Raw genomic sequence first — 14,277 nt, forward strand, 5'->3', positions numbered from 1 at the left:
TAATCCGAAACAAACAAAAGTGACTATTTTTGTAATTTACCCTATAATTTAACATTACATTATATTTTTTAAACCAATGAAATATTTAAGATTATAATATTGCTAAAACATTTGTTAAATTTTATTTAGAGCTTATAATTTTAAATAAATAATTATTTTAATTTACATTTTATAATAATAATTTTTTTATTTTTCAACTAAATTATATCTCATCGCTTTTATTATCCATTGTAATTTTTTATTTATGCAAATTTTATTTAAATAATAATTTTATAAAATACAATAATAATCCATTCCCATGAAAGAACTACTTAAAATACTAATCCTTTATTTATGGTCTTCTATAAACAACAGCTGGCTTGTCCAAGCCGTCGCAGATTCCAACGGTTACCCGGCTGGCCCTCAGAACAGAAATTTCGACCAATTTGATTGATATATTTAACGTTTAATTCAGATTTTAGTCCCTCTGCTGTGTCAAAGTCTAAGATTTAATCTCTCTACTTTAATTTATTAATATATTCTTTTATAATCTATATATACTTATTTTAAATATTTTATCGAGTTAGTATCACGGATCAACAGAGTTAATGGCGGAGCCACTAAGAGACCAAAGGGCCATGGTCCCCCTTAAAATGATAAATTATTAATTTAAGCCCTTTATAATTTATAAAATTTTAAATTAGTAATGTTAAAATTACATTTTAAATTATAAATATATAAGCTATTAAATTGATAAAATTGTATTTTTAGTATCGTGAAAATATATAATTTAATTCCGCTTTGCTATTGAACAGAGCATACTAAAATATCCTCTCTTATACAAATTAAGTTATAATTTTACGAGAGTGTTTTTATTTTTATATATAATAAATCAATGAAAAATTTATCATAATTAGATTTGAACCAAAATACTATGCTCGGAAAACAATTAATTTTACAATTGTAACCAAAGTATCAATTGATTTTATGTACATTTTAAATAAATATATTTATTACATAATTTTTTCACTTTTATTGTGGGCGTGACATAAATCTAATATTATTAGTAGGTTTAAATTAATAAATAGTGACATGAATTTCTTTTTTGTTGCCAATAATTTTCTTAAAATAAAGATTCTAAAATAGCTATTTTTAATATAAATCAACATTGTTACCAATTTAGATATACTAATAATACTATAAAAATACCAATAAATATTGAGTGTAATGGTAGAGCATATTACATTCTTAAAGAGATAACGTAAGTTCAAACCTTGGAGACAATGTTGTCGGGAAACTCTGAATTTGGATTTTAAAACAAACATGGAGAATATCTCAAAAAACACTATAAAAAACCCAAACATAGACCATAGAAAGGATATAAAAAATACAAAAAATAATACCACTATAAAAATAAAGATGAAATCAGGTCAAATTAAGGTAAAGGCATTAACTCCTAAATTTCAGCAACATAACGGGGACTAAAACCACAAATAAACCTATATTAAATATTCGGTGGGACGCGCGTAAGCCAAACTCAATGTAGTGTAACGTAACGCGCCAATCAAACAGTCAAGCGTTACATCAATTTAAAGGACCCTACAAAAAGGACAACGGTAAAGCACGGCACGGTATTTTACCAATTTTCCATCCGCTTTAATTAAATTATATAAAAAGTCAACTATGCTCGACTTTTATTCGCTTTTTTTGTTTTAGTAAATAAAGAAAGGGTAAACCACAAAAATAGTCACTTTTATTTACCTCAAATTACATTTTAGTCACTTATGTTATCGTTTTGTTGCGAAGCGGTCACACTACTTTTAAAGTCCGTTACCTCCCTAACGGAAGTCCTACATGGCAGTCCAAATGGATTTTAAATGCCAAATTGGATGTCTAGTTGTTGGGATGAAAATAGGTTTTTAATTAAATAAAATTCAATTTGGACTGTCACATAGGACACCCAAGTTGACAATTAAAACTCATTTGGACTGCCATGTAGGACCGCCGTTAGGGAGGTAACGGAGCTTAACGACAGAGTGATCACTTCGTAACAAAACGATAATGTAAGTGACTAAAACGTAACATTTCAAACATAAGTGACTAAAATGTAATTTGAGATAAACAAAAGTGACTATTTTTGTAGTTTACCCATAAAGAAAAGAAGAAGAGAAGTACAAATAATTATTATGGTTTTGACGTCAGTCGTGGTGGTGGAAGCTTTTTTGTGGAAAGGTGTTTCGTTGTTGATTTGTAATGGGAAAATGAAGATCCAGGTGTGAGGCTGGCTGTGGTCGTATTTAAATAAAATTCTAATCATTTTTTTCTTCCTAATCTTTAATGCTGGAATATGCTATAACGATGGAATTTCAATATTGAATCCGTCATGTATGACCACACAAATTAAAATGCAATTAAGGTTTCTTAAATTCAATTACCACATTCACGAATATTTACTTTTTTCTAATTACAGTTAAATTTCAAATAAAAAATTTTAATTTATAAAATAATAATTGAGAGATTAAAGTAGAAAGAATAATTTAATGAGGTGTGTATAGTTGAAAATCACTAACTTTGAATAAAATTCCTGTTCTTCTCCTTCTCTTTCATCTGATTACCTTTATACTTTATAATATATATACAGCCTTTGTTTTTTCCAGCTTCGAAAGGAATGTTTTTTGATCAATCTTCGTTGATTTAGGTAGTTTTCCTTTGGTTTTCTTTTACTTTGTGGGGGGGTTTTTTTTCCCTTTGTTTATCGTTATGGCGACAAACAAGGGTGAAGGGGCTAAAGCTGTAGCGAAAACAGAGACAAACCCTATAGAGGAAATGGCTTTGGGGTGTTCCATTGGGAACCTCAGCGACAAGAAGGACGTGTTTACAAGAGCTGATAAGATAGATTTTAAGAGCTGGGATTTGCAACTGGATAAGCACTTGAGCAAGGCTTGGTCTAGGGACAAAGATGTTTCGCTTGTGACTAAGAAGGAAGAGTGGGAAATCGATTTGGCTAAGCTTGATATAAGACATGTTATAGCTCATGGAACTTATGGCATAGTCTACCGAGGTGTTTATGATAACCAGGATGTTGCAGGTAACCTGTTTTATGTGTTTATATGTTGCTAAAATCCAGAATCCATCTTGGGTTTCTTGTTCATCATCGACTGCTATGCAGATGTTATTAGTTACTGTTTTTGATTTGTTGTGTTGGATTCAATTACAATTTCTATGTTGTTCAAACATGACCCTGGGATGTGAATTCTTTAGGAGTAGAATATTTAGGGTTGGATTTTAGTCTAGGATCATATGCCTAATACAGAATAGTTTGTGGAATAGTGGCGCTTGCAACTTGAGGTGAGTCACAGGATGTCTAGTGAATTATAGCATCAATTCTAGGTAAAGGCAACAGGGTGGATCGCATTTTGCCCTTTATTGATAAATTAGTTCCTATATATTAGATTAAAGCGCAAAATGCTCCTTCTAAAATTTCAATCCATTTTTACTATTACAAATTGGGTCTTAGTAAGTCAGCATGAGGTACAAGTGGCTGATTATTTTATCAACTACACCAATTTTTAATAGTAGAAAGGGATGAAAATTTTAACAAAAAAGACTAGTTTGCTCTTTGATCAACAAGGATTAATTTACCCATTTTTTGAGTAAAAGGGGCAAAATGCAATTTGACTTTCAGTTCAGAGGCCTCCATGGTACTTCTATCTCAATTCTACTTGACCTTAAGTTAGTATCAATTTGTCTAGATGCTGCATACGAATGATGCATGCTTACTAGAACTGTCAATGAAGCTGCGTGATTTTACAAAAATGAGACTGCCTTGGCACCTCTTTTTCTTTTCACTTTAAAATTACAAAATTTTGATCTTGATTTCAATGAATACTTGCTTTGGTTATGGAACTTCCAATAAAAGGACAACTGCCTCATGCCCATTTCTGTTTTCTTGGTTTAAAGGGCTTAATTGGAGTTGCCATGGGGCTCCAAATCGCATTGCTCTTGACCGAGTTCTTTAGATGGCTTTACTTAAATTTCTGAATAAACTTGGTCAATTTGAATTCCAGTTGTTTTGAATGCAAATATTTGTTTTCAAAGGTGCCCTTAATTTTTCTGATGCTTGATTCTAACATCTGTATAGGGGCAGTAATCAGTAATGTCAAGTCATGGACTCTATATGACTTGCTGCCCATATTCTGTCCCTATTTGATCCGAAAACATCTGTTTCGCTGCAATGATGAAGTTCTTAAGCAAACATTTGGCTTGCTGATATCTCTAATTACAAAGACTTCTTAATTTTGCAGTGAAAGTATTGGATTGGGGGGAAGATGGGATTGCTACAGCTGCTGAAGCTGCAGCTATTCGGGCATCTTTCCGGCAAGAGGTTGCTGTTTGGCATAAGCTTGACCACCCAAATGTTACAAAGGTAATATTGATGATATTGTTTCTTTTATGTGGGCGAGACAGTTCATTATACATCTTATTTTGGTTGCAGTTAGCACTGGGAGGATGGCACTGCCTTTTCTTTTCTTCCGGTTTTCATGAGTTCCTTCTAATGTCACAAGTTATGACTGTTGTTTTTCAGTTTATTGGAGCTTCAATGGGAACTTCCAACCTTAAGATTCCGTCCAAAGATTCAACAAGCGAGAGTAATAATTCTCTTCCATCGAGAGCATGTTGTGTTGTTGTAGAGTACCTGCCCGGCGGGACATTAAAGAATTTTTTGATCAGAAACAGGAGGAAGAAACTTGCCTTTAAGGTTGTGATTCAACTTGCTTTGGACCTCTCTAGAGGGTGAGCAACTTTTCTTGTTATGCATGCTAGGATTTCCGGTGTTCACTCTACGGAAAAGTAATGGATATTTTTTGTTCAACTTCTGCAGTTTGAGCTATCTTCACTCCAAAAAGATTGTACACCGCGATGTGAAGACAGAAAATATGTTGCTAGATACTCGTAGAAATTTGAAAATTGCTGATTTTGGTGTTGCTCGAGTCGAAGCTCAGAATCCAAAAGATATGACCGGGGAAACAGGCACTCTTGGTTACATGGCTCCAGAGGTATCCACTCCCTTGACATCCATTAATTGTATCATTTATTTATCCAGTAATTATTGTAACGATGCAAACTTTTTTCTGATCAACCGCAACAACAATTGGATCACTTAAATGCTTGAAGTTCCCTCCTTTTCCTTTTCTCTAAAGAGCGAGAATATAATGCAACCATTTGTGTAGGTCCTTGATGGGAAGCCTTACAATAGGAGATGCGATGTCTACAGTTTCGGTATATGCTTATGGGAAATATACTGCTGCGATATGCCTTACGCTGATCTTACTTTTGCTGAAGTTTCATCAGCAGTAGTACGACAGGTACGAGTTAAAATTGCCTCCGATACTTTTGGTCTTACTGTATGACGGTATACATGTTAACTGACAGAGGAGATTGTTGGTTGCAGAATTTACGACCTGAAATTCCAAGATGTTGCCCAGGTTCGTTGGCAAGCATCATGCGGAAATGTTGGGATGCACACCCCGACAGACGTCCAGACATGGATGAGGTGGTGAGGTTGCTAGAAGCAGTAGATACAAGCAAGGGAGGTGGCATGATACCTGATGACCAATCCCCTGGTTGTTTCTGTTTCACCCGGCGTGGCCCTTGATAAAACTTTAGCTCGTTCATTTATTTTGTCGTACATATATATATATACATGTTTAGTTGACAGAGAACATGAAACAGATCATTGTTTGGCTCTAGCTGGTTTTTCAATAAGGTCATTGATTTCTATACTACACATGAATGTAACCATATAGTAGTATGTAAAGGTTAAAATTATTTATATATATACCCCTTTTGGTCGGTAAAGATGGGTGAAATGGAATATTGGGAAATATAATGTTCAGACTTCAGATATGCAGATACAAATGTTCCACTAGACCCGAGTGGCAAGAACAAATTATGTGTGTGTGTGTGTTTTTTAAATATCTCATAAAATGTCATCAACCAGCACCAATAATGTCGTTCAAGACCAGATTATGTCTATATCAAACAATAAAGATTATCCCTCTCAAAGCTCATACTAGCAAAGTCTAATTATGTGTTGTTTGAGCTGCACTTGGAGGGGTAAAAATGATAATTATTCCAATTCCAAAGCCAAGTTCTTACCTTGTTTGAACTTTTATACCTATTTCTTGTTCTTTTACACCAGCGGCACTCTCCCGCTCCTGCAATGATTCCAGTTTATGTTGGAATTTCTTTAAGAGTGATGAGCTCGAGTTAGGTGTGTTTTTTTTTTTGGGAGAGGAATAGGATTGTTCGGGATAGAACTTAAGCTATCCCAAGCTCTCATGCTTATAACATGCTTTTACCACTAGGCCAAGAGATTGTTAACGGTGTGGTCTAATTTTCATTTAGATATTTGTACCATTTTTCTTATATATAATTCTTTGGTTTTTATTTTCAATTTATTGGAGCTTTTGTGCTCCTTCGGTAAAAGTTTTTTTATTTATTTATCTTGTTTACATTGACTATCATGTAAAATTTAGTTTCTATATTTTTGTAAATTTGAAATTTAATCTTTCTATTTTTATTTTTAGAATTTATTCCTTTACCTTTTAGATTATAAAATTCAAGTTCAATTGTTACTTTGAATAAATTCTTTTGCTAAATTTGTTAGCGTGATATTTTGAAATAAATAAAAATCGATAGTCATGTAACAAAATAAAGAATATTATAATAAACTTAAATTTAATAATTTCTTAAAAAATGTTAACAATTGAATTTACATTTTTAAATCCTAAAAGTTAAAGAATTGACTTTTAAAAAAAAAATTTAGAAGCACTATGTTCCGAATGTACAAATAGTACAAGGACTTTAAGGGAAAGGCTTGGACCTACCTATCCCGATAGGACCTCATCAAAGAACGGGAGCTGTTGAGAGGTTCCATAGGCAGCACTTTTGTATGTGATCGTAGTATGTCACGTCGTCTCGTCCCCGCTGCATTGAAGAGTACCTATGCACTATGTTCCGGTTCACTGATAAGGAAGATAGAGTTGGGGTGGGGGTCTACGATGTGATACTCAAGTATGACCCGGGGAGATACATGCTAACTATGGGTAGGAAGCAGGAACCATTATGTAAATAACTTCGGGGGGGGGGGGGGGTTAAAGAGCTCTTATACTACCATCGATCGACAGAGCGGAACGCCCAGAAAAAGAAGTGAAGTTAGGAGAAAATTTTAAATTTTTTTAAATTATCAAATTATTCTTTTGGGTTTTGAGGGCGGACCCATATTAATTTGTTATCCATTTTAGGGCCCAAAAAACTTAAACCCTAATAATAATTAAAAAAACGTCAAATTCCTCAATCCCTCGCTACAGCCGCCTGGTAGTGCTCCAACTTATCAGGTAACTCAAGAATCTGTTGTTGTGTTTGATATCATAAACCTCTCCAATGGAGATTGACCCTAAACCTGATTCTGAAAATGCCGCCCTCGTTCTCGTTAAGCAAGGAGCTGAAGCTGTAAGTAAAGAAAAAAAAAACTCCCCCTTTTTCTTTCAAAGAAACCTAAAAAAGGAAAAAATGTTGCAAATTCTGTTTAATTCCATTGTTATTGTTGCCCTTTACAGAGAGTTTTCGAGTCCGTATTCGCTGGAAAAAGATCCATCATCAAAGAACGCTTCTCCAAGAAATACAGGCACCCTGCTCTTGATTCTAAGCTCACTCTCAAGCGTTTAAACGCGGTTCGTGTCCCCCCCCCCCTCTTGTTTTCTTTTCGTAGAAACCAATTGAATTAATTAGTGTTTTTTTTTTGGTTCGGAGAAGGAAGCTAGGTGCATGACCAAGGCTCGACGGCTTGGCGTTTTAACTCCGGTTCTTTACGCCGTCGACCCTGTGATCCATACCCTGACTTTCGAGTACGTCGAAGGCCCTTCCGTTAAAGATGTTTTTCTCGGAATTGGGTCAACAGGAGTCTTTCAAGAGCGTTTAACTGATATCGCCACCCAAATTGGCGACGCGATTGGCAAATTACACGACGGTGGACTCGTCCATGGTGACCTCACCACTTCAAATATGTTGATCAGAAATGGAACTAATAAGCTCGTCAGTGGTTATTCTTTACTTCTATAATTAGCTTTGAGTATGCATTTAGTTAACGTTACTTACTTTTTGCATAATCTTTAAATAGCCTTTTCCTTGTTTAGGTCCTTATCGATTTTGGTCTTAGCTTTACATCAACCCTTCCAGAAGACAAAGCTGTTGACTTGTATGTACTGGAACGAGCCTTAATTTCAATGCATTCTTCCTGTGGGAATGTGGTAAGAAACACATCATGTTCTTGTGTTTGCTAATGAACATTATGTACGCAAAAACACAGTAGTGTTTTGGAAGATTAGCCTCTTTTTGTTTATAATAGGTTCATTAAAATACCAACAAAATCTGGGTTTTACATATCAGTTTAACTAAGCAACTTTGGAATTGAATGAAGATCCTAAAATGGTCATTTTGAGTGAATTTTTATCATCTTACGGATGTGCTTAACTTGATGCGTAGATGGATCTTATACTTGCTGCATACAAGAAATCATCAAAGCAGTGGTCTTCCACATTGAACAAGCTAGCTCAAGGTACTGCAGTCTCTGTTGTTTTAAGTTTAGCTCTCAAGTTTACCGCTTCATATGTTTGTACCACCCTAATCTCATTTATTGTGTTCTTGTTGGTTGGCGATGAACTGCAGTGCGACAAAGGGGCCGCAAGCGAACAATGGTTGGATGAGCCTCCTTTTGAGAAATCTGTTAAAGATTTTGATTTAATGCAATGGAAGAAGGTGGTTAAGGATTTAGGGTCTTTATGTTGTGATGGTTTCTGTATATTGCAATTGTAATGCTCTCGTTTTGAACATTGGACTTGATCATGGTGTACAATTACAGGATTTATTTCAACTTGGGTGTATTCTGAATCCTGTATTCCAATTAGCTCTTACTTCATTCAAGTGATTAAAAGTAGTCGTTCTAATCATTTTGCCATTTCTGATGGTCAGCCGAGTTGTAAGGCTGAAACCTGAAATTGTAAAGCGTGGATCTTCCTGGTTCAGTTTCAACCTGGCCGCCATTGGAATATATGTGTATCAGCAAATAACAGTGAAAATGTTCTTGGAAGGAAACTTTTCTGGACCAGGTTTTAGTACATTTTGGACCATTCCTTTCCTCTCAAGAGTAGGTCTTGGGCTTGAATTGTTTACCTCATAGGCTAAGCAATAATGACTCATTTGGTTATTTATGTAATTACATAAATAAATTAAAAGTGTGGTATGTGTCTTATAATATACATGGTTAGTGATCCATTTATATTAGTGTAAAATGTAATGGTTTTACATTATCCCGTAATTTTTAAAAAATTAATATTTTAATAATTTAACCGTTATATTTCATGTTCTATTCATGTAGATCATACATTCAAGTTTGATATAAATTAAAATTTCTAACTATTTGTTTTATGAAAAAATTTTCATCCGTTAAATATATATTAATATAAAGGCTTAAGGTGTAAAACCCTCAAAATTTTTAAAAAATCAATTAAGACTCTGCTCTTATTAAAATTGGAAAAATATATAAAAATAAAATTTAAAAAATTATTAAATTTTAATAAAATTTTCAAATTTATTAAAAATAGATTTTTTATAAAAATCATAAATAAAATTGTAAAATTTTATAAAAATCATAAAAATTAACGAGGGCTTTTTGATATAAAATGATAAAAAATAAAAATTAATAAAAGTTATATAAAAATTATAAAAGTTTCTTTTGGCACAATAATTTTATAAATTATTTTATGAAATTTATATTTCTTTACATTGTATAATTTTCTTACGACTTTATAAAATTTTATATTTCTATATATTTTATAATTTTATACGATTTTTATAAAAGTTTACAATTTTATATTTTTTATGATTTTTATATTTTTAACTGTTAATAACTTTTTAATATTTGAGTTTTTATTAAGATTTAATAATATTTATAGATTTTAATTTGTTATAATTTTTTTCTAATTTTAATAAAAGCAAAGACTTAATTGCTTTTTTTTGAAAAAGTTTGAAGGTCTTTTTATGCATTTTGAAAGTTCAAGTACCTAAATGAGTGCAAAAAAAGAGTAGGGGTTTAATTGCTTTTTTAAAAAGTTTGAGGGCTTTTTTATGCATTTTAAAAGTTTAAGTACCAAAATGAGTGAAAAAAAAGCAGAGGCTTAAATACATTTTTGAAAAATTTGAGGGCTTTTTACATCATTAAGACTAATATAAATAATATTTTAGATTGATACGATAGAGATATCGAGTCAATTAAAAATTTACATACATGACAAATACAAATATGTTCATAAATCTAACGATTAGATTATTAAAATATGAATCGTATAAAAATTTACGAAATAGTCTAAACTAGGTTGAGTTGATTTAAAAAAAAAAAGAAAAAAAGAAAAAAACAAACTCATATATTAGACTGAATAATGACAAATGAACTCATTCGTGACACTCTCAAAGTTTGGAAAACCTTAACCATAAGCTTCGATCTCTGCTTTATTGAAATCTGCCGAAAGCAACATCTTAACATCCATTGTATCTGCATATTTTGGCCTGTATCATTGCAAAGACATAAACTAGTCAAATTCTCTTTAACCAACCATTTGTTGTCAGCTATGGATTTTAGTGCCTATTGTGAAACCCACCCGAAAATTCCTTTCACAGAAATGGGTTTCATTTCTTGAGCTCTAAAAGGGGTTTAGATTTCGCAGTAGCCATAAAAACCAACACCAACATGGTACTGCTATGTTAGTTAAATGATGTTGACTGCAACAAATGAAACTGTACATGTGGGGTGAACCCTTGATATAGGTACAAGGAAAAATTCCAGACCTAGACTATTAGGAGCCCAAGGCAAGCATTGATTTCCATTTTTGTCTCTCTAAGCACTTACAATGGCAAGCATTTGGTTGAAGTTGAAATCAGACATTTCAATGTCAAAATAGCTTCTTGGAGTGTTGTTAGCAGGGCCAATGTGAGGATCAATTAAACCATGAAAGCTATGTGATACCAGTACTCATTTATGCTCTTGTCTTTTTTTATTTATTTTAAAGTCCCATTAATCTTTTGCTTAAGCATACTGCTTTTGGGGATTTTGGTAGGACCAGTTTGCTTTAAGTTTCATTTTTAAAGTCTTGAACACCACTATTTTCTGTAAGTAGTTTATGCTTCATAAGTCAAAGAGGTTACCAGATGATCATTTTTAGCAAGATTTAGCATCACCATTACATTGCTAGCATCAATTTTAGGGTGACACCTATTACACATAAGAATCCAATTAATTAAGGAAAATAATAATAATAATAAAAAGATTTCCATCCCAGGTACAGCTGGTGGATTTTGTTTTGGTGTTGAGGATATTAAAATTTGTTTCTTTTTTGAACTTTTTTAATGTTTTAAGGTGCGAGGATTCAAATTTCAAGGTATTATTTTTAAGATTAATAAATAATTTTGTATTTAAAATGTGGTATTTGTGTTATTTTTAGTCTAAATCGATGCTTGTATTTGATATGAGTTATAATTTTGGTACTTGCAAGGTAACAATATTAACTTTTAGTGTTTAAATTGGGTTTTAAAACTGATTTGATAAAGTTCATAATTAGCTAATAATATTAGCAATTAACTTTCATCAAATTAACCCTAAAACTTGAGTTAAATCACATCCATTAAATTGTATCTATTACAATTAATAGTAAATTTATTATATTAACAAACTCATGAAAAATTCAAACCTAATAATATTAACAATTAACTTCCTCAAATCAACCTTAAAACTTAAATTAATCACTTTTTGAGTACAAAATATATAACTTTTTTCGAATACGGTATCATATTGGAATAAAAAATCACATATCCAACATATTAAAAAAATGTCAAATTCGATTACCAAATGATAAATTAAACCTATATTTTAAAGATAATTACTCAAATAAAATTGTCAATCAACTTTAGTTCAATAGTAATGTTGAGATCAAGAAAACATCGAAATCTCATGGTTATTATTATTATTATTATTGCAAAAAGAATAAGCATAGATTACATGAACACTTAGGCGTAATGTTCCTACACCATTAGCGTCCTGTAACAGCAGACAAACAACATTTCGAGGAGGATCAATCGACATACTCAGACCAAGTTGCCTACTCAACGCTAACGTTGCCAAGCTATCCACTACTCGATTACCTTCCTCATAAACATGGACAACATGTTTCATTAGATAATCTTTGAGGCTTGAAGATGTGTGGGTAGGCCGAGCATCTGACCCTATTGATTAAAATTAATAATTCAATTTGATCCCTTTTAAACCTTTAATTAATTTTTTTAAAAATATTTTTGAACCCTTCCAAAAATTACAATTCAATATAAATAATTTGAATACAATACTTTTATTTGGACCATCAAAATTCGTCCAATTTTATCTTAATCTCAACACAAAGATAACACCCATATTCAACACGAGTATCCTTAAGAAGGATTCAAGAACTAATCCAAATGAACTCTTCCCATACTTTTAAAACTGGAAAAATAATAATAATTTAAAAGCTGGACATATGAACGTGTAAGAATGACAGGTGGAAGGGGGTTGGTTCACAAGTGATGAAATGGAGGTGGCCCCTTTGTGATGTGATGGGTGCAACATCAAATTCAGGGTTGGGGAAGGCTATGTAAAAATAATGAAAAGACAGTGACAAGATTTTTGCCTTAGGTCAACGAAGGTTGATGAGCTCCTAAATTATTTGGTAATTACCTTCAAGTGAAAAGCTTCACATCAATACGAAACTAAAAACACAATATTTATATTTTGTATTTTTTTTTAGTATAACCAAAAGTGTTTTTCTCGTTTTATATGATGAGATTAATTTTGTTCGATTAGGGTGATATTGAGGTAAAATTTTTATAACAATAGGGATTTTAGAATAAAAATATACTTTCAATTTTCTAATAATTTGATATATTTTGTCTCTTCTTTGTTAGCTTATTTAGGGTGTCGACTAAAGTGAGATCTTTTTCAGTGAAATCTATCTTAAATCAACGGTTGTTATTGCAAGACATAAAAGGGAATATTTTCTCCTTTGGATAAGTGAAAAATATATTGATGATTTGGAACTAGTTAATCTAGTTAACGAAGAGAGAATATTTGTCTTCTTTGAAAAATAAAGTGCAACTGTTAGCCAAAATTTCCATAATTGCTGGGAAGGATGTTGCGGGCTGACGGTGGAGTTCTTGAAATTTATGGTTTTGAAGCATTCTATTAATTGAAATGAAAAAAAGACGGCAATGTGAGGAAAAGTGCAAAATGAAATTAGATATGAGAAATCGTTTTAGATATAATGACAATCTTAGAAGGATAAATGTTGCATATTATGCGAAAGATGTTGGTTCCCACGGGTCTGAGTGAAGGGCTAGGGATGACTGTGAACAAATGGTGGGTGACAGTGAAATGAACGCGAAGCAGTATGATTGACAATTGTTAAGTATGATTCCTATTTTCAGTCAAATTTGAGAAATAATCTTTTAGTTAAACTCTGTTTATTTGTTTCAGTCAAACACTGATTAGTTTAGATTATTTTATTATTATTTGACATATGAATTTAGCCTATAAATAGGCTCTTTTACAACCTTAGTAAAAACACCCATTAGAGATTAGAACTCATAACATATTTAGAGAATTTTGTGTTTACGTTTTGAGGGTTCTTTGTTTTCGGATTTTTGGGGTTTAGTTTTATCTCCATCTTTTGTACTCTTCGTTCTTTTGCCATTATAGTAAAATTATCTTTGCCCGTGGTTTTTTATCCTCTTTGGAGGGGTTTTTCCACGTTAAATTTGTGTGTCCAATCTCTCAATTTATTCCGCTATTTTTTGTTACTTGTTGCTTAATCGGGTCGATCCCTAACAAGTGATATCAGAGCTAGTTCATTTTTCATAGATCAACCCATTCAGATATGGCAGCAACAAGGTTTGAAATTGAGAAGTTCGATGGTGAGTCAAATTTCAATCTGTGACAAGTTCGGATGATGGCAATTCTAGTTCAATCCGGTTTGAAAAAGGTTGTTACCGGTTTGAAAAACTCTCATTTTTCAATTTCTGACTATCTAGATATACAACCTTTAAACCTATAAGAACTTGGCTCACGTCAAAATCCTATTCTATTTACTATATGGGTGGTTTATAGCTTTAAGAAAATGTGTACGACAATCCATGGTTATCTGTATAAATTAATATTTT

General features: G+C 32.3%; 2 protein-coding genes across 2 annotated transcripts; both read left to right on the plus strand.

Annotated features, from left to right (window-relative positions):
• The first annotated feature begins 2,534 nt into the window (after positions 1-2,534).
• LOC105762600 (serine/threonine-protein kinase STY13) lies at positions 2,535-5,838 on the plus strand. The gene is made up of 6 exons (XM_012580385.2): positions 2,535-3,067; positions 4,284-4,405; positions 4,565-4,773; positions 4,862-5,036; positions 5,211-5,345; positions 5,432-5,838. Exons 1-6 carry the CDS (start codon positions 2,740-2,742, stop codon positions 5,633-5,635), a joined length of 1,173 nt encoding a protein of 390 aa, XP_012435839.1. The 5' UTR covers positions 2,535-2,739; the 3' UTR covers positions 5,636-5,838.
• Positions 5,839-7,317: 1,479 nt separating this feature from the next.
• LOC105762601 (uncharacterized) lies at positions 7,318-8,990 on the plus strand. The gene is made up of 6 exons (XM_012580386.2): positions 7,318-7,494; positions 7,602-7,715; positions 7,798-8,076; positions 8,178-8,291; positions 8,527-8,599; positions 8,710-8,990. The coding sequence occupies exons 1-6, from the start codon at positions 7,426-7,428 to the stop codon at positions 8,745-8,747; spliced, it is 687 nt and encodes a 228-aa protein (XP_012435840.1). The 5' UTR covers positions 7,318-7,425; the 3' UTR covers positions 8,748-8,990.
• The last annotated feature ends 5,287 nt before the right edge of the window (positions 8,991-14,277 follow it).

This window comes from Gossypium raimondii, chromosome 12 (genome assembly GCF_025698545.1).
Source record: "Gossypium raimondii isolate GPD5lz chromosome 12, ASM2569854v1, whole genome shotgun sequence".
NCBI lineage: Eukaryota > Viridiplantae > Streptophyta > Magnoliopsida > Malvales > Malvaceae > Gossypium > Gossypium raimondii.

Bases quoted from the DNA above. Each gene is read 5' to 3' on its own strand.
- LOC105762600 (XM_012580385.2), top strand. From the start codon at position 2,740: ATGGCGACAAACAAGGGTGAAGGGGCTAAAGCTGTAGCGAAAACAGAG. The intron at 4,774-4,861 runs GTGAGCAACTTT...CAACTTCTGCAG, and splicing joins GCTTTGGACCTCTCTAGAGG to TTTGAGCTATCTTCACTCCA. The intron at 5,037-5,210 runs GTATCCACTCCC...CCATTTGTGTAG, and splicing joins TTGGTTACATGGCTCCAGAG to GTCCTTGATGGGAAGCCTTA.
- LOC105762601 (XM_012580386.2), top strand. From the start codon at position 7,426: ATGGAGATTGACCCTAAACCTGATTCTGAAAATGCCGCCCTCGTTCTC. The intron at 7,495-7,601 runs GTAAGTAAAGAA...TGCCCTTTACAG, and splicing joins TTAAGCAAGGAGCTGAAGCT to AGAGTTTTCGAGTCCGTATT. The intron at 8,292-8,526 runs GTAAGAAACACA...CTTGATGCGTAG, and splicing joins ATTCTTCCTGTGGGAATGTG to ATGGATCTTATACTTGCTGC.